We start from the raw sequence: 23,792 nt of genomic DNA, 5'->3' as shown, positions 1-23,792 counted from the left end.
ATCACAAAATTGACTAGTGCTCAACAAATTAAATTTTAATCCTTCAACGAAAGAAACATCTTCAATCTTCAAACCATTTTTCTTGATCGTGCCAACTCCTTTTGTAATTCCATAATTTTGATTTCCTCCGAATATAACTTTTGGTCCATCGATTTCTTTGAAATTCACTAGATATGATTTATTTCTAGTCATGTGGCGTGAGCAACCACTATCGATGTACCAAACATCCTGCAAAAAAGATTAATTAACTTTAGGTACCCATACTTGCTTGGGTCCTTTACAGTTAGTAATTTTTGGTAACCAAACCCACCTTGGTCTTATTGAATTAAGATGAGGCGATTTGTAACCATTAGAGACACGATAATCATAACTCACATTAGAAAATATTTTTGGCGCCGGGTTTTGAAAATTATTTTTATATTTTGGCACCTGGGAAGAGAATGGTTGCTTTGGTCTATAAAAAACATTACATCTATTGCACAACCAATCTTTTTGAGTGGGATGAAATTTCCCAACTTTATTTCTAGAAAAGCTTCCCTCTTTTCTATGAAAACTTTTTGCACTTGACTCTTTGGCATATCTTTGCTTGTAGAATTTTTGTTGCTTTGCCATAGTATAAACTTGTTTCGGCCTTTCAACATTCAACTTTGCGTTTGATTGATAGTCAAGTCCTTGTCTCATTGTGCTATTCTGACTTTTAACAAATTTTACTACTTGAACTTTATTATTTAAAGTAGTAGTAGAATTAGTCAGATTTTGAGGGGTTTGAGAACATGTGGAGTCATAACCGATTCCGGTTCTATCTCCTGATGGCTTTTGCATGCTCACCGTTTTATCTATAATTTTAGACGAATTAGTGAACGTAGCAATAGTAGCTCTAAGATTATGTTCTCTAACCTCTCTTGCTTTACACTCTTCTTGAAGATGAATATTTTCATTCTTCAATTTACTCACTTCAAGTAAAGCATCTTGCAATTTTTTATTCATTTCTTCTTTTTCAAGAATTAGAATATTATTGCGCTCCTTGAGTTGAGGATGAATGAGCATAATCTCTTGACATTCTCGCATTAGATTGTCAATAGATTCACGAGAAAAAGAAGAATTAACAGAATTGAAAGAATTAGATGTTACATCTTCTTCCTCTGCGTCAAGAGCCATAAGACAATCTTCACTTGTACTCAACTCAATTAACTTGCATATTAGCGCCGTATCATCATCTGAATATGAACTTTCATCGCTTGATGATGAATCCTCTGAATCATCATTTTCGTTTGGTTCGTTGCTAACGAGAGCTTTTCTTTTGTCGCGCTTGAACCTTTTGCTTTCGGATTTGTTCGGCGTAGATTCAACATTTTTGCCTTGATACTTGCTAACGATCGGATACGGACAATTTATTTTAAAATGTCCGGGTTTGCGGCAATTGTAGCATAAATCCTTATTTTCTTCGACTTTTTCTTCTTGTGTTATGCGAGAGATGAATTTTCCACGAGCAGAATTTTTGTTGTCTCCTTTTCGCATAAACCTTTTAAATCTTTTCACAAAAAGAGCAAACTGTTCGTCAGTCATAAAATCAACATTATTTTCTACTGACTTGGAGGTTGACGGTTGTTCGGCCATTAGAGCAGAATTTCGAGCTTCATGAACATCATCATCTTTGGCCTTCATTTCGAACTCATATGCTTTTAGATCACTAAATAGTTTGTCTGTAGACAACATTCTTAGATCTCGGTGATCGCGCATAGCCGTAACCTTCATATCCCATGCAGATGGTAAGCCTCGTAGAATTTTGAGATTAATTTCTTTTTGGCTAATATTTTTGCCAAGATCACTAATCTCTCCAAGAACTATGATCATTCGAGCTTCCATGTCTGCAACACTTTCATTTGAGAGCATTTTGAAATCTTCAAACTTCTTCATGGCGATTGTGAGCTTATTGTCTTTTTCTTGTTCATCTCCTTCGCCAATCTTGATGAGAGTTTCCCATATTTCTTTGGCAGTGGCACACTTTCAGATCTTCGGAAATATTGTATCATCAACGGCTTTGAATAGAATATCCTTGGCAATATTGTCAAGATTATTCCGCGTTCTATCGTCCGATGTCCATTCCGGTTTTGGCTTTTGTACGTACTGTAGAGCATCCGGGGATATAACAAACGCCGTATTGATTTTTAATATTTCTATAGGGCCAGTGGAAATAACTTCCCACATTTCATCGTGTAAAGCCGATAAGTGTACCTGCATACGAACTTTTCAATCATCAAATTTATCAAGTGAGAATAATAGATTTTGAGCTAAATCTTTCTTCATCATCATCACGAGAGATATGAAAGATTAATCCAGTTCACACACTTTGTAGAATGGATCAGCCTAGCAGTCAAAAACAGTTAACCCAGTTGGGCAACGTGTTTAAATACCAAAGGTTGGTACAAACTGACTCACACTGCTGGAAATTTTCAATTTTCTGACCACTTTTCCGACCACTCACAAACATGGTCGGAAAAAGTGATTTTTTTTAGTTTTTTCGTCAAAGAATTAAGTGGGACGGAAAAGGATCGGAAATTCCGACCACCAGTTAAAATGTGGTCGGAAAATTTCGACCCATTTACATTTTTTAATTTTTTTTTTCTTTCGCATAGTTTTATGTAGCTTATACTTTGACGGTCAATATAACTTTTAACACTTCAACAAATTTATTAAAGGAGCTTTTGTTTTCGCCTCAGCCTTTCGCAACTCACCTCTACTCCGCTGCCGTTCCTCCACCTCCGCCTGCCATTCCTCCATCTCCACAACGTAAATCTATTGTCCACAACAGGAAGTCTTCACCGTCGCGCTTCGCCTGCTACAGGTTAGTTCTTCTATTACTCTCTAAATTTTAAACCCTAATACCTAAATTCCTAAATCTTAAACCCTATCTTAGACGAATTATTCTCGTGAAGTGCTCACAACATATTTCAGTGTTCTGGTTTTACGGTCATGTCATCTTTTGTATAGTGTGTGTGCGGTGGGGGGACTATTTTGTTCAAGATCAAGGCATTGTTCTGCTGAAAACTTGGAATGCTTATTTTCTTTTGAGAAGTTCCGATTCTGTTGCTTTTGTAAGTGGTTGCTCTTATTCCGAAACTTGAGATTGATAGGTGTATTAGTGACAGTGACTCACACAAAGATGTACAATCCAAAATAATAACACCAGCACTGCGAAAAATTCATTATTCACTCTGCAATTCTAATACTCTTATTATTTTTGTTAACCTTCTTCCTTCTGATCTTTTATTTCTTAGATAATTGCCAATTACATATTAACCTTTGATTTTTAGAGGAGGTAACTTGTGGCAGAAATGCATTGCCATTTTATGCTGCTGTGAGATTGAGAATGATTAGAAAAGAACTGCTCAGTGCTAATGACGAGGTAATGATTCCAAGTTACAATTTGTTAACATTTTGGCCTAAGGGTAAATTCTTAATCCCTTAAGTTTAATATTTTTCAGTTCTGGTAAATACCATAATTTTTGACAATTTTGTACAAGGGAGATTAACTGATCAGTGTTGCCCAAGACTCCAGTTGTCTGCAAACCATCTGAAGCTAGATCAGATTTGTACATGGCAGAAATTGCCACATTGCATCATGTGGGGAGACGATGCCAAGGCACCATGGTCTCCCTTGCGAATCTTCGACGACAAAGGATGCGAGCGACGAGTCCGACGAAGCCTGCGAGTGACGAGGGCACTACTCCAGTCTCCAACGAACAACGGCTTGGCGACAGCCGACATGTATTTTTTTTGCTAAGAAGAATGTGTACTTGCTAAGAAGAAGAAACAACATCCATCCTTACATGTGATTTTTTCTTCTTTTTAACCTTGTGCATGCAATAGTTGAATCACTTCAGGAACATCATCCCCCTGTTTTTGATACATCTGATTTGATGAAGACAGATGATTTTTGCAGGCACACTTGTGTCGAGTAAGGATTAAATACAATACTATGTTAAAGTTCCTCTTTAATGTACCAATTATTTTGATCTGTCATATATTTTCATTAATTTGTTCTTATGTTCTCTTGTTTTTTGTGTTTGATCTAGATTGCTAATGAGCAAACTGCAATCTGTAAAAGCTAGACAAAAAATTGGTTGTATTAATAGACTTAGCAGGTACGATGATCTGAAAAACATAACTTTGTATGTTGGGTTATTTTATTTTCTGTTAGAATGCAATGCACTTTTATAGCTTCATAGCTGCATATTGTAATTGGTTAGCTATTTTCTTTGGAGGTAGGACCTATTATGCTGCAGTTATTGAGAATTGTTCAGATTTTTATAGCTATTTTCTCTTGATGCAACATTAGTCATTCATGTTGATATTTATCTCTTTTTGGTTTTTTTCTTTTCATCCTTCCGTTTTCTTATAGGCTGGTGCAAAACATGTTTATGCTGTAGAAGCATATAAAATGGTAGAATACGCCCGAAAGTTGATTGCTGGCAATCTATTATATGCTGAAAGAATTACAGTAAGGCTTTCTCTTGTTTGATTAACCTTGGAATAGTTGTAGTATCATTCCGAAAAGAAAGGATGTAATAATAAAATGCATTTTGTTGTGTTAGCTACAATATCTTTCACTGTATGTAGTAACTGCCTGAAGAAGAGCACTTTCATTGTGTAAAGTTTCTATATGATAACTACACTCTGACCTTATAGTTATCCTCTTCTACCATATTTACGTAATAAAGGGAAATGTTGAAGATGTTGAGTTACCAGAGAAAGCAGATATTTTAATTTCGGAGCCAATGGGTAAACATTTCTGTCACCATTCTTTTACTAGATGACAATGTCTTTGATGTCTTTATGCTTGCGATACCAATTGTAGTTCAAGCCAAGACACTAGTAGAAAAGTTTTGTACAGGAAAATTTTATAAAGCAGTGCATTTGTGGACATTACGACTCTCCATAGAAATGATGTGCACTGAAAATGGGTTCTCTTCAAACAAGGCTGCTCTGTTATCATTGTTTGAACTCCTAAGGAATTTTCTAATGAAGGTTTCTATATCAAAAGCAGAAAACTTGTGGCTTATGGTATGCAAAAGCCTTTCAGTTCTCTTGCTTTTAATTTTGCTTCCCATAGCACTGCTAATGAAAAGAGCTTTGTGGCTTGTGAATTTATTAAATGATTTATAATTTTTAATGGAATTACGTGAGCCCTCAAGTAACCCTTTTTTTCTGGTAAATATGTAGGCGCTCAAGGGGTTTTCAAGTTATTAACAGATTTTTGACAAACTGATAGATACTGCGATGGCTTTATTGGCTAAAGATGGTGGAAGTGATGGTGGATTTCGCTCTCTTCAGCCATTGTAAATTATGTTCTACAGAAGGATGGACTTCGCAGTGCAAGAGAGATGTACAGGAGGTATGTTGTGACATTTGATGCAATGATATTTTAGTACATTCTAGAATTCGAGTTTGACATTTGCTTATGACTTTTAATTTGTCTGGAGGAGCAGATAATAAGCACTGCAATTTTCTTGTTCCAGATGTTAGAATATTGAGCTACTCTACGTTCCTATCTAAATGCAGATTTATCGCACAACTCTCAACGGTTTAGAGTTCAGGCTTAAATTTGTGTATGCTAACCACAGAAATTTTGTTTTCTATTCCCCTGTTGTTGATGTTTTGAACAACTACCGAGTTCAATAAAGGATTCTTGGCCTTGTTGGGCATTTTCTAAGTTTGAATCCTCTCGATGCAACACCGCCCATCCAGGAGATTGGTATAGGAGGTAAATTGCAGGGAATGTCTCAACTAGCCAACAATCTTGTACACTAATGCCCACAATGTCTTGTTAGCAAAGCAAAGTTTATAAACTTATTTTGATTTAGTTGACCAGTTGACCCATAGCTGACCCTGAAGATAAGAAGCCAGAGGTATGCCTTCCTGATTTTCTTTTTTCTTTGTCTTTACTTGTATTTTAGACAATTAGTAATGAGTCTGATTACATAGTTGTGAATATCTTCAGGGGTATAATGACATCCCCAACGATATTTTTGATTCTAATGCTAAGAAGGTGATAATTTGATTAAAATGTTTATTTGTGTTCAGCATCTCTTTTCCTGCTTGAATAGTGGATCTCCATCATTTGTAAAAATCACACTTGCTCAATTATTGCTCACATTGGTTTTCAAACTACAGTTGCATTGCTTGGAGAAAAATGGGAAACAAGTAACAAGAATGGTTTCATATTGTGCATACCACAGGTACTTGCCTACTAACTCTAGCTTGATTAGAGTATGAAACATAGAATGGGAGAAGCAGGGGCGAGGAATTCAGATTTTTTGATAGGTTTATTTGTAGCCAAAGTTAATGTGATGAAAACTGTTTTTTGAAAGGGTTTCATGTTGTCATTGACAGTGCATTACATGTTGTACACTACAGGCAAAATATATATCACCTGTTCCTGAGTTTAATTTCTGTTATCTTTTTTACAGGGCTCCAAATCCTGATACCGTTTTAATTATACAGACGCCAAAATGGGTCTTCTCTGCTAGAAGCCTTCTTCAGGCCAAGCGTACAGGTTCACGATTAATATCAACAAACAGATTGAAGCTTGAGGAATCTCCAGGTGCTGAGGTATCCACAAGATTTCACAGGTTGCTTGTGCCATTGCTCTATACTCTGACTCTGCACTTGACCGTGAGACAACACTCTGCTTCATGCTTTTCCACGAGATCAAGTTCCCACCGAAGAAGACACAAAATCCGGTTATAGATCTCCGATTCTCCTTAGACCCTGCATAGTCTGCATCTGCAAAACACTCAATCTTCATATGTCCATGGTTTTGATACACAATTCCACGCCCTGGAGCCCCTTTCAAGTAGTTCAAGATTTGTTCAACAGCTCTCCAATGATCAACAGTTGGTGATGCCATAAACTGACTTACAACACTAACCGAGTAAGTGATATCAGGTCGGGTTACAATCAGATAGTTTAGCTTACCAACCAATCTCCTATATCTTTCTGGATCATCAAATGGCTCCCCCTCTGGTGTCAACTGTGAATTTGGGATCATTGGAGTATTGCACGGCTTAGCTCCCAGTTTTCCCGTCTCTGTCAATAGATCAAGTACATATTTTCTTTGGGAGAGAAATATACCTTTCTTACTCCATATTACCACGAAACCTAGAAAATACTTTAATGTACCAAGATCTTTAGTCTGAAATTGACCATGAAAAAAGGTCTTAAGAGATGCAATACCAGCCGTGTCACTACCGATGATGACAATGTCATCCACATAGACAACTAATAAGATAATACCTGTTTTAGAATGCTTATAAAAAGCAGAGTGATCAGACTTCCCTTTCACCATGCCAAACCTTTCAATTGCTTGACTGAATTTCCCAAACCATGCACGAGGGCTTTGTCTTAGGCCATATAGAGATTTGCGAAGGCAGCAAACTTTACCATACTCCCCCTGAGCAATAAACCCAGGTGGTTGCTCCAGTAAACTTCTTCGTGGTGATCACCATGTAGAAAGACATTCTTAATGTCCAGTTGGTGTAGAGGCCAATCATGCGTAGCAGCCATAGAGATGAGCAATCTAACAGAAGTCAATTTTGCAACAGGGGAAAAAGTGTCAGAATAATCAATACCATAGGTTTGAGCATACCCTTTTGCAACAAGACGTGCCTTCAGTCGAGCCACTGACCCATCAGGATTAACCTTCACCACAAACACCCATTTGCACCCAATGGCCTTTTTACCTGTAGGTAAATCCACCAAGTCCCATGTACCATTGAAATCCAAGGCATTCATTTCCTCAATCATAGCATTACGCCAACCAGAATGAGACAGAGCTTGTTTGACAGTTTTAGGAGTTTGTATAGAATCAAGAGAGGCAATAAAAGAGCATGAAATAGGGGGTAAGTGAGTATAAGAAACAAACGATGAAACATGACAAGTACATGACCTTTTACCTTTACGAAGGGCTATGGGCAAGTCAACTTGATCAGACGACGAAGAGACCGGCTCAGGACATGAATCATGCATATTGTCTGGGTTGGGGTCAACGATATCTGAAATAGACCGTTGTTTACGAGAATATACCTGAGTGATTGGTGGTCGGAAAGGTGGAATAGATGCGGAAGTAGTGGTAACTGTATAGATGAGAACATCATCATCCTCCACATGGCTTTCGGATTCTGAAGAAGATGAGAAGGGAACATTTTCATGAAATGTTACATCAATAGACACTAGATATCTTCCCGTTGACGGACAATAACACCTATACCCTTTTTGGACAAGAGAATATCCCAAAAAATGCACTTTAGAGACTTTGGATCTAACTTTGTGATATGAGGCCTAACATTTCTCACAAAGCAAGTACATCTAAAAGTTTTCGGTGGAATAGGAAACACAAATTTTCGAGGACAAAGACACTGATAGGGTGTTGCACCATGCAAGACTGAAGATGGCATACGGTTGATCAAAAAACATGCAGTAGAAATTGCATCCGCCAAAAAGTGTTTAGGAACCTGCATTTGGAACAGGAGAGGCCCGAGCAGTTTCTAGTAAGTGCCTATTTTTCCTTTCAGCAACCCCATTCTGAGGTGGGGTGTCAACACATGATGATTGATGTAAAATACCATGTTCAAGCATATAAGAAGAAAAGGTTTCAGAAAAATACTCTTTAGCATTGTCACTTCTTAATACACGAACAGGTATATTAAATTGTGTTTGTATCTCAGCACAAAAAACACGGAAATGAGAAAACAATTCAGAACGACTTCTCATGAAATATAACCAGGTCATGCGAGAGTAGTCATCAACAAAAGTAACAAAATATTGAAATCCAGATTTAGACATAACACGACATGGACCCCAAACATCTGAATGGACTAACTCAAATAGAGCATTTGCTCGTTTATTGACTCTAGGACTCAAACTAACTCGATGATGTTTAGCAAACTGACAAGACTCACAATTTAAAGAAGACACTTTACTAAATTGTGGACACATCTTTTTCAACAACGGTAAAGAAGGGTGTCCTAAACGACAATGAACTTCAAAAGGTGTACCCATCCCAAAGCAGGCAACAGTTCTTGGAGTGTTAGAATCAAGAATATAGAGGCCACCAGACTCATGTCCTTTACCAATAATCTGCTTCGTCGTAAGATCCTGGAACAGGCAATGAGTAGGAAAGAAGGTTATAGAACAATTAAGAGCATTAATGATTTGACTAACAGAAATCAAATTAAAAGACAAGTTGGGAAGGCTCAAGACAGAGGATAACGGGAGTTTAGGAGTTGGATGAGCAGTGCCTATCCCAAGCACCCTAGAGGTGGATCCATCCGCTAGAGTGACCTGGGGAGAGGAAGAAGAGGATTGAAAGGTAGAGAGGAGACTAGAGTTACCTGTCATATGATCCGTGGCACCCAAATCGATAACCCATTTGGAAGCGGAAGAGACGAGGCAAGTGTTGGGATTACCTGAGGTGGCAGCAGCTACAACTGAGGCAGATGATGAGGATTCTTGGTACCTTAGGAACTTAGCATAATCATCTGCAGAGAGTACAACCGTTGTCTCACTTTTCTCACTATTAGCTTCGGAGGACACCACATTAGCATACCGATTTCCCTAATTTCTAGTCTGAAGCTTTCGGCAATCCTTCTTCATGTGCCCCGGTCTTTGACAATAGTGACAAATGATTGTATTAGACTGCTGTCCATGAGAATCCCTACTGTGATATGATGACTTCACAGGCTCCCCCTTTGACTTCTGGCTTACAAGGACGCTACTTGACTGAGGAGGATAGTAGGTCTCTGCGCGTAAGACTCTGGAGAATACATCAGATAGCGATTTGAGTTCTGCACTAGACAATATCTGTGGTTTGGCTGGTTCTAGCCGAGGATGAAGGCCAGCCAAAAAACTCATGATGGCCATTTGTTCTCGCTGTTTCTGGTGCTCTTTTATATCCAACGTGAATGGCATTAACTCATTAAGCACCTCATAAGTTTTTTTGAACTCCATAAAGTCAGTCTGCAGAGGTTTGTCAAGCATTTCGGCCCGATAAAAAGTCTTACAAACATCATAGATTCGAATAATGTCGTCCTTACCCGAATACAAAAAAATTAAGATAGTCTAAAAGCTCTTTTACAGTTTCACATTGACTGACAAAACCAAATATCTCAGATTCAATTGAATTCCGTATTTGAAGAAATAACTTAGCATCATCACGCAACCAAGTTTGTTTAGTGTTGTCATCCTCAGGTGGGTTTTCAGTCATATGACCATCTTTGTCAATACTACGCATATATATTTTAATGGTTCGTTTCCAATCTGTTGAATAGTAGAAAGATTCATTGTATTCAACTCCCAAGAACTGTACAAACATCTACTATTTAAATAGGAATATGCTATTAACCTAATGGGCCTATTTCTAAAAGGACCTAGGGTTTCAATACTCCCCCTCAAGCTGGAGAGTATAAATCATATGCTCCAAGCTTGTTACAAATATACTCAACCCTAGGAGCTCTAAGGGGTTTGGTCAAAATATCAGCCAATTGATCTGCAGAGTTGACAAAGCTTGTTTTGATACACCCTGACACAATCTTCTCTCTAATGAAGTGACAATCAACCTCAATGTGTTTGGTTCTCTCATGATAAACTGGATTTGAGGCGATATGTAGAGCTGCTTGGTTGTCACATATCAATGTCATTTGAGCAACCTTACCACATTGCAACTCTTGTAGTAAGTGCTTCAGCCACATAAGCTCACACGTGGCAAGGGCCATGGCTCGGTATTCAGCTTCAGCACTGGACCTGGCAACAACATCTTGCTTCTTACTTTTCCAAGATATGAGATTACCACCAATGAGTACACAATAACCCAAAGTAGAGCGCCGGTCAAACGGACAACCAGCCCAATCTGCATCAGAATACCCAACAAACTGAGCATGTCCTCTATCTTCATATAGTAAACCTTATCCTGGTGCTCTCTTGATATACCTTAGAACCCGAACAACAGCATCCCAATGAGTATCACAAGGATTCTCAAGAAACTGACTCAACACACTAACTGCAAAAGAGATATCTGGTCGTGTGATTGTGAGATAATTCAATTTTCCAATTAGTCTCCTATATCGTTCTCGGTCAAGTAATGGCTCCCCCTGTCCTGGTAAGAGTTTAACATTCGGATCCATTGGATTATCCACCGGTCTACAATCCAACATGCCAGTTTCTTCTAAAATATCCAATGCATACTTTCTTTGAGAAATGACAATACCACTACTAGACTGGGCCACTTCAATTCCAAGAAAGTATTTTTCAGCTTACCCAAATCCTTAGTCTGAAATCGACTGAAGAGATACTCTTTCAACTGAGATATGCCCTCTTGATCACTCCCTGTAATAACAATGTCATCCACATATACTACAAGGTATATGCATTTCCCATTAGAATGACGATAGAAAACAGAATGATCAAATTCACTTCTAGTCATACCAAACTCACATACCACAGAGCTAAATCTTCCAAACCAAGCCCGTGGAGATTGCTTCAAACCATATAAGGAACGACGAAGTTTACATACCAGACCAGGCTCCCCCTGAGCAACAAACCCAGGTGGTTGCTCCATATAAACCTCCTCCTGAAGATCGCCATGTAGAAAAGCATTCTTGATATCCAATTGGTGTAAATCCCAATGATTGATTGCTGCCAAAGATAAAAGTAATCGAACTGATGCAATTTTAGCTACAGGAGAAAAAGTATCAGTGTAATCCAAACCAAAAATTTGAGTGTAGCCTTTTGCCACCAGTCGTGCCTTAAGGCGATCAATCTTGCCATCAGGGCCCACCTTCACAGTATAAATCCACCTACAACCAACAACAGTTTTACCAGGAGGGAGGGGGATCAACTCCCATGTGCCACTAGACTCCAGGGCATCCATCTCTGTGAACATGGCTTGGCGCCAATCCGGATCCGAGAGGGCCTCATGAGTGGATTTAGGTATAGACACAGAAGAAAGGTGAGAAAGGAAGGCAAAGTAAGGAGAAGATACACGATGACAACTCAAAAAGGTATATATAGGATGAGGGTTACGAGTAGAACGTGTACCTTTCCGGATAGCAATGGGTGCCTCAGTGGGATCAACGTCAGATTGCAATTGAAGTGGTGGAACCGCAGCAGGAGGAGGATCGGGTGGCATGGGTGAGTCAACAGGAGCCTCAACAGACACAGGGCGAGGACGACGGTGGTAGAATTGAAGGGGGCGGTCAGGAGCAATAGGAGCAGTTGGAGAAATAGGATCTTGGGCAAGAGGAAGTGAACCAAGATAAGGAAGTGGGAGAACCTCTGAAATAGAGACTGCGTTACCTGGTGTGGGCTGGAAAAAAGAAGTAGACTCAATAAAGGTGACATCAGCAGACACAAAACGACGATTAAGTTCTGGAGAATAACACCGATAACCCTTTTGGAGCCGGGAATAACCTAAGAAAACACACTTGACAGCTTTAGGGGCCAATTTCGAACGCCCAGGAGTCACGTCATGAACAAAACAAACACACTCAAAAACCCGAGGTGGAAGAAGGAAAAGATCAACCGAAGGATACACAATGGAATATGGAGTTTCATTGTTTAGGACTGAGGATGGCATGCGATTTATCAAGTAACACGCAGTAAGGCTAGCATCAGCCCAAAAATGATGAGGAACATGAGAATGAATTAACATAGTGCGAGCAATTTCAACTAAATGTCGATTCTTACGCTCAGCCACCCCATTCTGCTGAGGTGTGTAAACACACGATCGTTGGTGTAACATACCCCGAGAAGTCATATAGGACTGAAAGGGGTTAGAAAGATATTCTTTAGCATTGTCACTACGCAGAACACGAATGGGTTTACCAAATTGAGTTTGTATTTCAACACAAAAATTTTGAAAAATCTGGAATAACTCAGAACGATCTTTCATAAGGAACAACCAAGTACACCTAGAATAATCATCAGTAAAAGTGACAAAGTAACGAAACCCCAAAGCAGAATTGACACGACATGGACCCCAAACATCAGTATGAACTAAATCAAAAAGAGACGCAGCCCGATTATTGACTCTCCGTGGAAAGGACTTACGTGATTGCTTTCCAAGGTGACACGACTCACAATCTAATGACTCTATAGATAAACTTGGAACCATCCGTCGAAGTTTGGAGAGACTAGGGTGGCCCAAACGACTATGGAGAAGCAAGTGAGAATCTGTAGAAGCATAGGCAGCAAGATCACCACCACGGAGGTAATAGAGGCCTTGTGACTCAATCCCAGTGCCAATCACCTTCCCCGTACTACGGTCCTGCACAACAACCGAATCCGCACAAAAGGTTACAGAACAATTAAGGGTACGGGTGATTTTACTCACAGAGATAAGGTTGAAAGGACTATTAGGAACATATAAAACTGATTTTAAAGGGAAAGATGGCATAGGATGAGCTTGACCAACACCGGCAGCTGGTGTTTGATTGCCATTAACTAAGGTAACCATGGGCAAAGCCTTAGACTTTGTGACATTAGTCATAAGGGATAGGTTACCAGAAATATGGTCCGAGGCACCTGTGTCTAGAATCCAAGTATTTGTGTTACTAGCTTGAGAAAGACACAACAAAGAAGAGGTACAAACGGCGAGAGATGAAGCCATAATATTATTCAAAAGGAAAGGGAAAAATTGCCTCAAAGGATGGTTGACCGGCGAGTTGACCATTGACCGGCAGAGTTGACCGTTGATCGGCAGAGTTGACCGTTGACCGGCGAGTTGACCGGCAGAGATGAGGAAACAGAAAACACAGTCTGAAGCGTTTCCTCGAGACGAATCCAACGGTGGCAACATCGTCGCGATCGGAGGTCGGTACAGTGAGATCTGGCCGGAAAACAGTTGCGGATCTCGGCGACAGCGGTGGCGCGTGGCGGTGCGTGCGGCGGCGGACGGCGACCGGACTTCGGGCTCTGGCTCGCGACGAGGCTCCGGTGAGGCCTGTGGTCTTTGTTTGGGAGAAGAACCACCAGGCAGATGTCCGAAAGCAAAAAACAGTAGCGGCGGCAGTGAACTCCGGTGGCGGCGGCGGCGGGAAAGAAAGGGGAAATATTATTTTAGGGTTTAGGCTCTGATACCATGTTGAATAGTAGAAAGATTCATTGTATTCAACTCCCAAGAACTGTACAAACATCTACTATTTAAATAGGTATATGCTATTAACCTAATGGGCCTATTTCTAAAAGGACCTAGGGTTTCAACACAATCCAAATGGTTCGAGCCATTTAGTTTGTGTTCTGTGATTCTTGCATTGATTGGAAGAATATCAGACACAACGAGAGACCGATTTTCAGTCATTATGCTACCCAAAAGGACAACCCAAACCAAGCAAACAGAGGCAATTCTCCAAACCCACACAAAATAGGTAGCAGGCAGTCACAAACCAAACAACCAGCAATGCTCCAAACCCACACAAACCAAACAGCTAGCACAACACTGTCGACCAAAAGAGAAGACAGAAAAATATTACCGAGATCTTCAATGCCAAAACCGAGCCTAGAGCAGTGTTGTGGAAGGCCAGACGACCTTGGAAAGGGAAACCGAAGCAGATTCCGGCAGCGGACGAAGGCTCACGCGCCGGTGCGTGAGTTTCCGGCGAAGGACGGTGGCGGCGCGTGAGGAACACTCTCCGGGAGAAATCGCGAACAACTTGGTAGTCTGACTGAACAGCGACCGGCGACTCTACTTATGCTGGTGGTGACAACAACCGGCCGGCGACAACCCCCGACCCAAACTCCACCTTGAGCGTAGAGAAGAAGAAAAGAGAACGGGAGAAAAAAAAAATCTATTTTTTTTTCTTTACAGAGCTTCTGATACCATGTAACTTCATGTATTTCATATCTTTCAATAAAATGGAGACACCTATTTATACAAGACTATATGTACTAACTAAGGAAAACAAATCACTAAGAATATACATAGAATCCCTAAGATTAGCTCATTAGCCAAATATAATCCTATCAGAATATACACAGAATCCTTAAGATTAGTTGACTATAATCCTATCAGAATAATGTCTAACATTAGCCAAGCCAAGAAAGATAGATGAGGCAAATACTCAGATCTGATCTTCATTGTAATGTGAGTGAAATAGTCTGACATGTCCAGCAATGTCAGGAGCAGAACCATGTATTGGCTCAAAGAGTCAAGGTCCCTACACTCAACAATTCCGAACATAAAGAAATTCAATAGAAAACCCAAACATTACATTTAAAGAGAAATGCAGATGAGGTAGGTGATTATACCGATTCTCCAACACTGGCAGATGGAGGCATACCAATACTTCCAGTAATCATTGAAGCTTCATCAGATAGAATATCACCAAATATATTGTTTGTTACAATCTTATCAAACTGCAATAGTCTAATTACAATTATAACTCTTATTTCATAATCTATCTCAAACAAAATGACAATCATGATTTATATTTACAAAAAAAAAAAAAAAAACCTGCTTTGGATTGCGAACAATCCGCATGGCAGCATTGTCCACATACATATGTGAAAGTTCAACATCAGGGTACGTACTCTTTGGACAACTCTGAAACAATCCTTCTCCAATGCATAGACGCCTGGAAAATATCAAGAGTGAGGCCCATCCATTCTCACATTTTGTCCTCAATTCATTTCTAGTGAAATATATTGTAAAGATTCAAGTGCAAAGTGCTCTTGCAATATATCAGTGTTTAGTTTTATATCATCATATTACATTTATAGCATGATTATGTATGTTATAATTACAAGCAAACAACTAATACATTTACAAAGTGTGGTTTGGTTATAAAAGAAAAGAAATAGTAGAAACAGAGTGGCATCAAATCTCCACCTATCCAAAACAGAAATGGTTAGCACTAGTGACATGAATGAAACTCTAACAAAGTGGACAAGTAAATAGAAAGGGAAAACTCTTAAGGGGTGAAAGAAAAAGAGCCTAAGACATATTAGTGGAGTCTATCTTCACGCTTGTATTATATAATCTATAATATGAATTTTTCAGTGTCCATTGACATTTGTGACACTGCACAACTGTCCTTGATGGTACATAATCCTTTTGAACTCTTATTTGCTTAAAGCGAAATATTGAATAAAACATAAGTTAGTCTACCAGACTATGCATGTAAGCATGGTCTATGTGGAGGGGGAAACAAAAAAGGGGTATACAAACAAATAAAAACTACTTTGTTATCAATTATCATAATATACCTCCAACACATTTGCTTTATCAACAGAGCAGAGTTTTCCTCGATGTTTTCGTGCAGTTTCAAATGCTACATGAGCAATACGTTCTACATGGCAAGATAATCTCACATCAGATTCCAAAAGATTGCCCAAAAAAGAAGTCCAATAGGAAATATGGTGCCAAAAGTATGTGAATATCCAAATTTTGAAGTGCAAAAAGAGTGTTATTTTAATAAAATTCTGAAAAAAGTATTACACTGATAAAGACAATGAAAACTCCTTATCCAAACATCAATTTGCAACAAATGGGAACATATTTAAGTGGACTAAACCTACAACTGTAATGAAAGAATGACGCCTAACTGTTTGTTTTTTTTTTTTTTTTTTTTTTTTTTTGGATTTGGAGGGGAAGGCAACATGATTTTTTTTAGATCAAAAAGTGTACCTAATAAGTTGCATAAATCTCAGTATTGAAACCAATTTCCTCACCATTTTCATTTGTACCAAAACCCCATGGTTTGCCAGAATAAATACATGTCACCAGATTATAATAATCAGGTCAAGTGGGCAACAGATGTTTTCAACAAATAGATGTAAATAAGATATTAGAACTAACTGTCAGGATGAAATCCAAATTATGATTGTTTAGACCACCTAAACTAACCTCCTGTAAGTTCCCTGACAACCATTAGGTCTACACCTCATGCAACTTCTCTCTTCATTGTCGAAGCATCTACCAACTGAATTACATGGATGTAAGGTTCAGATTCAGATTCAAATTATATGAGCTACAACCTCAATTATGGAGGAAATATGACATTTATCACACTATTCACATATAAAGAATTTAAAAGAATAAAATAAAAATAAAATAAGTGAAGGGATCTATTACCATTTTACTTTGTGTAACGTCAATTTTACTCCCAGAAACTACACAATAAGGAATATTTAACCCCCTTACAAATTATTAAGGTGGATAAAATACCAAAGTAAAATACATATTATATATCTTGTAGGTTTTTTCTGGAAAAAACTCCATGTTCCATATTATATTTTCTTCTAAATGTCATTTATTCTCATCAAACTATTAAAGTTTCAAAAAATTATAGGTATAAAAATATTTTAAAAATTACTTAAATCACAAAATAAACTTTACATTCATTTTTACAATTTTTGAATTGAGGAATTTTTTAAAGAAAAATATTCGTCTAAAAAAATCTTGATAATTGAATTTTTCAATACAATTCTTGAATGTATAATACTTATATATAAGGGTTTTTTAAGTATTTTTATATAGCCAAAAAATTCAAATCACCCCTGACCATCACCAAGGCTATTAAATGTTTTTATTTGCCTAGAGGTAATAGAATTAAAAAGTAAATTGATCATATGTGAAGCATATTAATTCAATGGGAACTGAAGAAGTCATCAATATGCTAAGCAAACTTAAAATTCATATCTCTAAGAACCCTAAATTAAAAATTTTATTAGGACAATTAAAAAAGGAAGTGTTCAAGATAACCACCAAAGAGGCATACTAGTCGTTATATCGTGCTCCGCGGTGCATAATCGATTATGCACCGCGTGTCAAAACGACGACGTTTCTGCAGTTATAACGGAGTGACACTACAGTGTGTCTAAACTGACACTGTCTCACGTATTATTTTTATATTATCAAATGAAACTGCAGTTATATCAAAATGATATTGTAGTTGTGGTGAAATGAAACTACAGTATATATAAAATGAAATTGAATAACATTTCACATATTTGAGTGTATATTGTACAATGAAGCTGTAATTATATTGAAATGATCATGTAGTTGTGTTTTAATGAAACTATAGTGTATATAAAATAAAATTAAATAACATTTTCACATATTTGAGTGTATAAATATTGAATGAAACTGTAGTTATATCGAAATGAAATTGTAGTTGTGTTGAACTGAAACTGCAGTGTATACAAAATGAAACTGAAGAACAAAGTTATTTTTTGCAAAAATTCTGTTTCTTTTCATTAAATAAAACGACATCGTTTTGATGCACGGTGCATAATCCATAATGCACCGCGGTGCACGATATAATTTGCCGAGGCATACCCTATGGGTTTTTAAATTATTTCCCATCAAAGGGATAAAAAAACCATCACCGTATATTGCAATAGAATAAGAGTCTAACCTTAACAACTCAATATTTTAAGTCTAAATTAAAATTACCTGTGGCAGGACTGACGCAGGTCTCAAGTTTGCAAAAACCTTAAGACCCTCTCGAAGTTGAAGCAATCCGGTCTCAGGCTTCAAATGCTTTTCGTTGTTGTCCCATTTATACCTTTATATAATAAGAGTATTGTAGCATTCAGTGAATCAAAAAGGATAAACCATGTACAGATATAATAGCACACAACTATAAAACTTAAGCGTAAAATGCTCACCCTCCAATTGCTCCAAGAAGAACAGCATCAGATTGCTTTGCGGCTGAAAGAGTCTCCTCAGGCAAAGGCACTCCTGTCAAATCAATAGCAGCCCCACCCATAGGCATCTCATTGAACCCAAACTCAATTCCTGCAACATTTCCTAATCAATATAACCATTAATTGTAATGCTATGACTGCTACCCACCCCTACCCTCATGACATAGCACATTTCCATTGGATAGTGTAGTCTTTGATAACAAGTTAGTGGGGTCAACCAATTCATGACACCTAATGGTTATAAGCTATGTCAGGAGGGATTTTAGGAGGGTAACAAATCATTTTCCAACCATTAACCCTCATCCCCTAAGACCTTTTTTTTGGAACATCATCCCCTAAGACCTTAAAAAAAGGCAGACCCAGTTTTTTTTGTTACTCAGGAAAAAAATGCATAAATTTTAATATTCATAATAACAAAGTGGGTTTAACTCTTGAGTATTTATTTATTTATTATTGTCAAGGTTTATATATTTTTAAGGTGCATGTATGGCTGCACCGGAAACTATCATTTGCAATTTATGTTTGGGAAATTGGGTATTCGTCTTCTTTTTTTTTTTTTTGTCAAAAAGGAAATTCTATGTACCTTCGAGAGAGCCAGCAAGTTGTAGAGCACTCTTAGCAACGGAGATGACTTCAGGGCCGATACCATGACCGGGGAGGAGAGCGATGGAGTAGCATTTGCTGGGTGCAGCAATAGAGCAGCAGCGGATTGTAGCCAATCTAAAAGAAGGGTGTATGTGTGTGGGGGGGGGGGGGGGGGGGGGGGGGGGGTGGTGGCTTGGAAAGGAACTGGCGTGACTTGATAGGTATTCTCACACCGGTATGTAAACATTGAGAGCCTGCTCAATTTCATAAAGTAAGATTTACAAAGCATTGTAATAAAAAGGGTATACATTGTAAGTACAGGTGAATGAAATTATTACTCGTGCACCAAACTACCAAGCTTCTCCCTCTCCTCATGCTAGAACACTGTCAATTGTCTTGTGTTGTATCAAGGCAACAGGAGTCATTAACCATCAATCAATAGGTTCAGGGAGACAACAGTAGAATATAAAATTGAGCACAGCACCTGGTATGCAAATGACAAGAAAGCTGAATGCGCTGTGTGTGTGTATATGCTCGAGTTCACAATTAGACAGTATGCCTAAACTGATACCACAATTATATGCACAAAAATCTCATATCACAATGAGACTAAATGCCAGCTGATTATGAGCTTAAAAATAGATTACCATCAATTCAAAAACATATAACCAATTCAACATAACTTTCTCCAATGATGAAAAATATAATATCGTTAAATCAAGAACAGACGAACAGTATTTAACAAGAAAAAATTAAGCAAATGATTGAAGAGAGAATCAATGACCAATATGAAGAAAATTTATGCATTTGATACCAAATCATTTTTTTTTTAAATAAGAGACAGAATCAGATGGGATGGGGAAGAAAGTGAAAAAAAAAAAAAAAAAGTTCTTGAGAGACAAACTTGAATATCACAAGTCTGCTTCTTGCAGGGCTCTTTACTAGGTTTCGCCATCGCTTACCTGTCCCTGTACTGTGTATGTCTGAAGCCGCCGCCGAGATTTAGACGGCTAGCTAGCTTTGGACGACGGTGATAAGCGGCTAAAGCATGATTGGGTGCGACCTCGTTTACTTCATGAAATTTTTCTTTTTCTTTTTTTATTGTTTTTGACTATCGCAACTATTTTCTCAACTAGTGAACAAATAAGTGATTTTATATTGTTTCAAAAAAGTGATTTTATATAATGTTAATGTGTAAGAAAGTGAAAAAAAAAATGTTCTTGAGAGACAAACTTGAATATCACAAGCCTGCTTCTTGCAGGCTCTTTACATAAGTATATCAATGTAAAAATTATATATGAGAAGTTCATACATAAGTAATTTAATGTCGAATTTGTTTATTTAAATATGTAACTCATAGTATATGAATACAAGATAATATAAGAGATTCATTATAATTGTCGTTAATATTTTTTAAATTGTAACCAAGTATTTTTGTTGCAAATGGTTCTAATATATTTAATGAATGCACATGCAAGATCAATGAGGCCAAAAGCTGCTATAGAAGAGAAGAACAAGACATATGGAAAGCTATTTTAGTGGCTCGCGATCTACCAGTGTAGGAATCAACGGTACCAGTCCTTTAGTTGTTTTGCTAGTGTTCATTTAGTTCAACCATTATTGTTGAATGAATTATTATGGATAAAGAAATTATTAATTATAATATAATGTAACCCAAAGATATTTGAACGGTTGGTACATATAATGTAACCCAAAGATCAAAATGTTAAAATAAGTGTTTGGTTATTCAACAGTTTGGAGCAACAATTTGTTCCACTGAAAATACAAACACTGTAATTTACAATATTTTCACTTAGCGTTTTGAAGAATGATTTCCCTAAAACTCTCATGTATTTAAATAAATAAATAAATAACGTTTATTATAGAGTCGTTTCGACTCCTTGAATAACAAGAGCCAGTTTAGCGGGCTCATTCTTCCAAAAGGCTGAACACCAACCCTAAGGGCCCCCACACTCCGACCCGACAGAGCATTTGGGAGGATGTAAATCATGATAACTAGTTTAGCGGGTTCATTGTTTGCCCATAATGTATGTGCAAGCTTAATTTTTTAAATTGTAGCCTTGAGGCTCCTTAATTTTTTAAAGGAGCCTCAATGCTCCCATGCCACTTTTCCCACCCATGTGAGGAAAGTGGCAAAACTAAGGGGATCCGAACGTTCGGCTCCCCATATGTTCTTTTTGTTTTTTTTTTTTGTAAATTTTATTTCTTTTATTAAATAATAATAATAATAATAATAATAATAATAATAATAATAATAATAATTATTATTATTATTATTATTATTATTATTATTATTATTATTATTATTATTATTATTATTACGATTATTATTATTATGTATACCATTTAGGTCATTTTACATGTTAATTTAAACAATTAATTTTTTTAAATATCTTTTACCAATCGCTGATATAATCCGCTTGTCAAACCCGCTAATATAATCCGTTATTTGCTAACTACTAACACAATCCGCTAACTGCTGATTGCCAAAAATTGACATTGCGAGGTAGTTTCTCACTTCAATTTGTTGTGTGATTTGAATATTCTCTTTGTCAACAAATCCCCCAAGTAATTAATATGATTGGCTTAATTATATATATTTTTTATTTTTTCATGGTATTAATAAAATACTTGGTAAATAAATATATAGCATTATTTTGTATTATAACTTTGATATTTAATTAAAAAATAGTGTACAAAAACAGATAATAGACAATGTAGTGAATATAATCAATTGATGAATTTGAATGCAAAGAATGTTTATATTAGAGAAAAATAAAGACAATATAACTAATGAAACTATTTTTCTTAATTAATTTATTGATAATGAATTTATTTTTTTTTGAATAAAGACATTGTAGGGACAATGTAGCGAATATAATCAATTGATGAATTTGAATGTAAAGAATTTTTACATTGAAGAAAAATAAAGACAATATAACTAATGAAATTATTTTTCTTATTTAATTTATTGATAATGAATAATTTTTTTTTTTGAATAAAGGCATTGTAGGGACAATGTAGCGAATATTATCAATTGATGAATTTGAATGTAAAGAATTTTTATATTAGAGAAAAATAAAGACAATATAACTAATGAAATTATTTCTCTTATTTAATTTATTGATAATGAATTTTTTAAAAAAAATAAAGACATTGTAGACACATAATTCTAAATTAAAGAAATGCATATGTATTATTTTTTGTTGTAGCTACTAAATTATTATTTAATTTAATAAGAGTAAAATAGAGTACTAATTATGCCAACTTTGATTGGGATGGAGTTCAAACCTAAGACCTTTCTTATTGAAATCGATTAGTAAGTTAACGGTGAACTAACAGAAATTAACGGAAAAGATAATATTTAATGGAAAAGTTAACGGATAATCATATTCATTAAGGATAAATTAGTAAATCTTAAGGAAAAATTAAAATCTGATCAATCTGAGCCATTCATTTGATTAAAAAATTTGACCGTCATTTTTTCTACCCAATATAGGCCTAACTCTCTTGGGCTCTTATTAGTATACTAGTTTTTTACGCGCATTGCGCGATTGAGATAATGCCCAATGTTTTTTTTTTAAAATAAGTACTTTAAAGTATATCAAGGCAGGATTATATTGGAATTATTCATGCATATATAATTGAATGTTAAATTTGCGTATTTAAATAGGCAATTCTAAGTTTGCAATTCAAATGCAAGATAATATAGTCAAGATTGATTATAATTGTCAATAAAATAATTGTATAGGTATGGTTGAAACCAAATACGGGGCATAAGGGGGAGCAAATAAAAATTAGGACATAAAATATTAAATATATACCAATATTGAAAAGCTAACTACTGATTGTCAAACAATGACATTACGAGATAGTTTCCGACTTCAATTTGTTGTGTGATTTGAATACTCTTTTTCTCAATAAATCCCCCAAATAGTTAATATAATTGGCTTAATTATATATTTTTAAAATTTTTTAAAACAATTATTATTATTATTATTATTATTATTATTATTATTATTATTATTATTATTATTATTATTATTATTATTATTATTATTATTATTATTATTATTATTATTATTATTATTATTATTATTATTATTATTATTATACCCATAGGTCATTTTACATGTTAATCTAAACTAATTCTTTCAAATATCTTTTTACCAACCGTTGATATAATTTGCTTGTAAAATTCGCTAATGTAATCCGCTAACGCTAACCGCTAACTGTTGATTGTCAAACAAGGACATTGCGAGTTCTCACTTCAATTTGTTGTGTGATTTGAATACTCTCTTTGCCAACAAATCTCTCAAGTAGTTAATATGATTGACTTTATTACTTATATTTTTTTTAATTTTTTCATGGTATTAATTAAATACTTGGTAAATAAATATATAACATTATTTTGTATTATAACTTTGATATTTAATTAAAAAATAGTGCACAAAAAAGATAATAGACAATGTAATGAATATAAT

At 36.3% G+C, this 23,792-nt stretch overlaps 2 protein-coding genes, 1 long non-coding RNA gene and 1 pseudogene across 3 annotated transcripts; 2 read left to right on the top strand and 2 right to left on the bottom strand.

Annotated features, from left to right (window-relative positions):
• The first annotated feature begins 2,735 nt into the window (after positions 1–2,735).
• LOC109154427 lies at positions 2,736–3,477 on the top strand. The gene is made up of 3 exons (XR_002049773.1): positions 2,736–2,845; positions 2,992–3,095; positions 3,315–3,477. It is a non-coding gene; the product is annotated as an uncharacterized LOC109154427 (long non-coding RNA).
• A 524-nt stretch (positions 3,478–4,001) lies between these two features.
• LOC109153581 lies at positions 4,002–5,205 on the top strand. Its single transcript, XM_019301724.1, has 4 exons — positions 4,002–4,145; positions 4,403–4,501; positions 4,722–4,782; positions 4,859–5,205. The coding sequence occupies exons 2-4, from the start codon at positions 4,442–4,444 to the stop codon at positions 5,164–5,166; spliced, it is 429 nt and encodes a 142-aa protein (XP_019157269.1). The 5' UTR covers positions 4,002–4,145; positions 4,403–4,441; the 3' UTR covers positions 5,167–5,205.
• A 1,321-nt stretch (positions 5,206–6,526) lies between these two features.
• Positions 6,527–7,348, bottom strand: LOC109173591 (uncharacterized mitochondrial protein AtMg00810-like). Its single transcript, XM_019322867.1, has one exon. The coding sequence runs from the start codon at positions 7,346–7,348 to the stop codon at positions 6,527–6,529; it is 822 nt and encodes a 273-aa protein (XP_019178412.1).
• Positions 7,349–15,113: 7,765 nt separating this feature from the next.
• LOC109173436 lies at positions 15,114–20,242 on the bottom strand (annotated as a pseudogene).
• Positions 20,243–23,792: the final 3,550 nt, after the last annotated feature.

Source organism: Ipomoea nil, unplaced genomic scaffold (genome assembly GCF_001879475.1).
Source record: "Ipomoea nil cultivar Tokyo-kokei standard unplaced genomic scaffold, Asagao_1.1 scaffold0019, whole genome shotgun sequence".
Lineage (NCBI taxonomy): Eukaryota > Viridiplantae > Streptophyta > Magnoliopsida > Solanales > Convolvulaceae > Ipomoea > Ipomoea nil.
The sequence above is the reverse complement of the archived record's forward strand: the minus strand, read 5'-3'. Positions and strand labels throughout refer to the sequence as shown.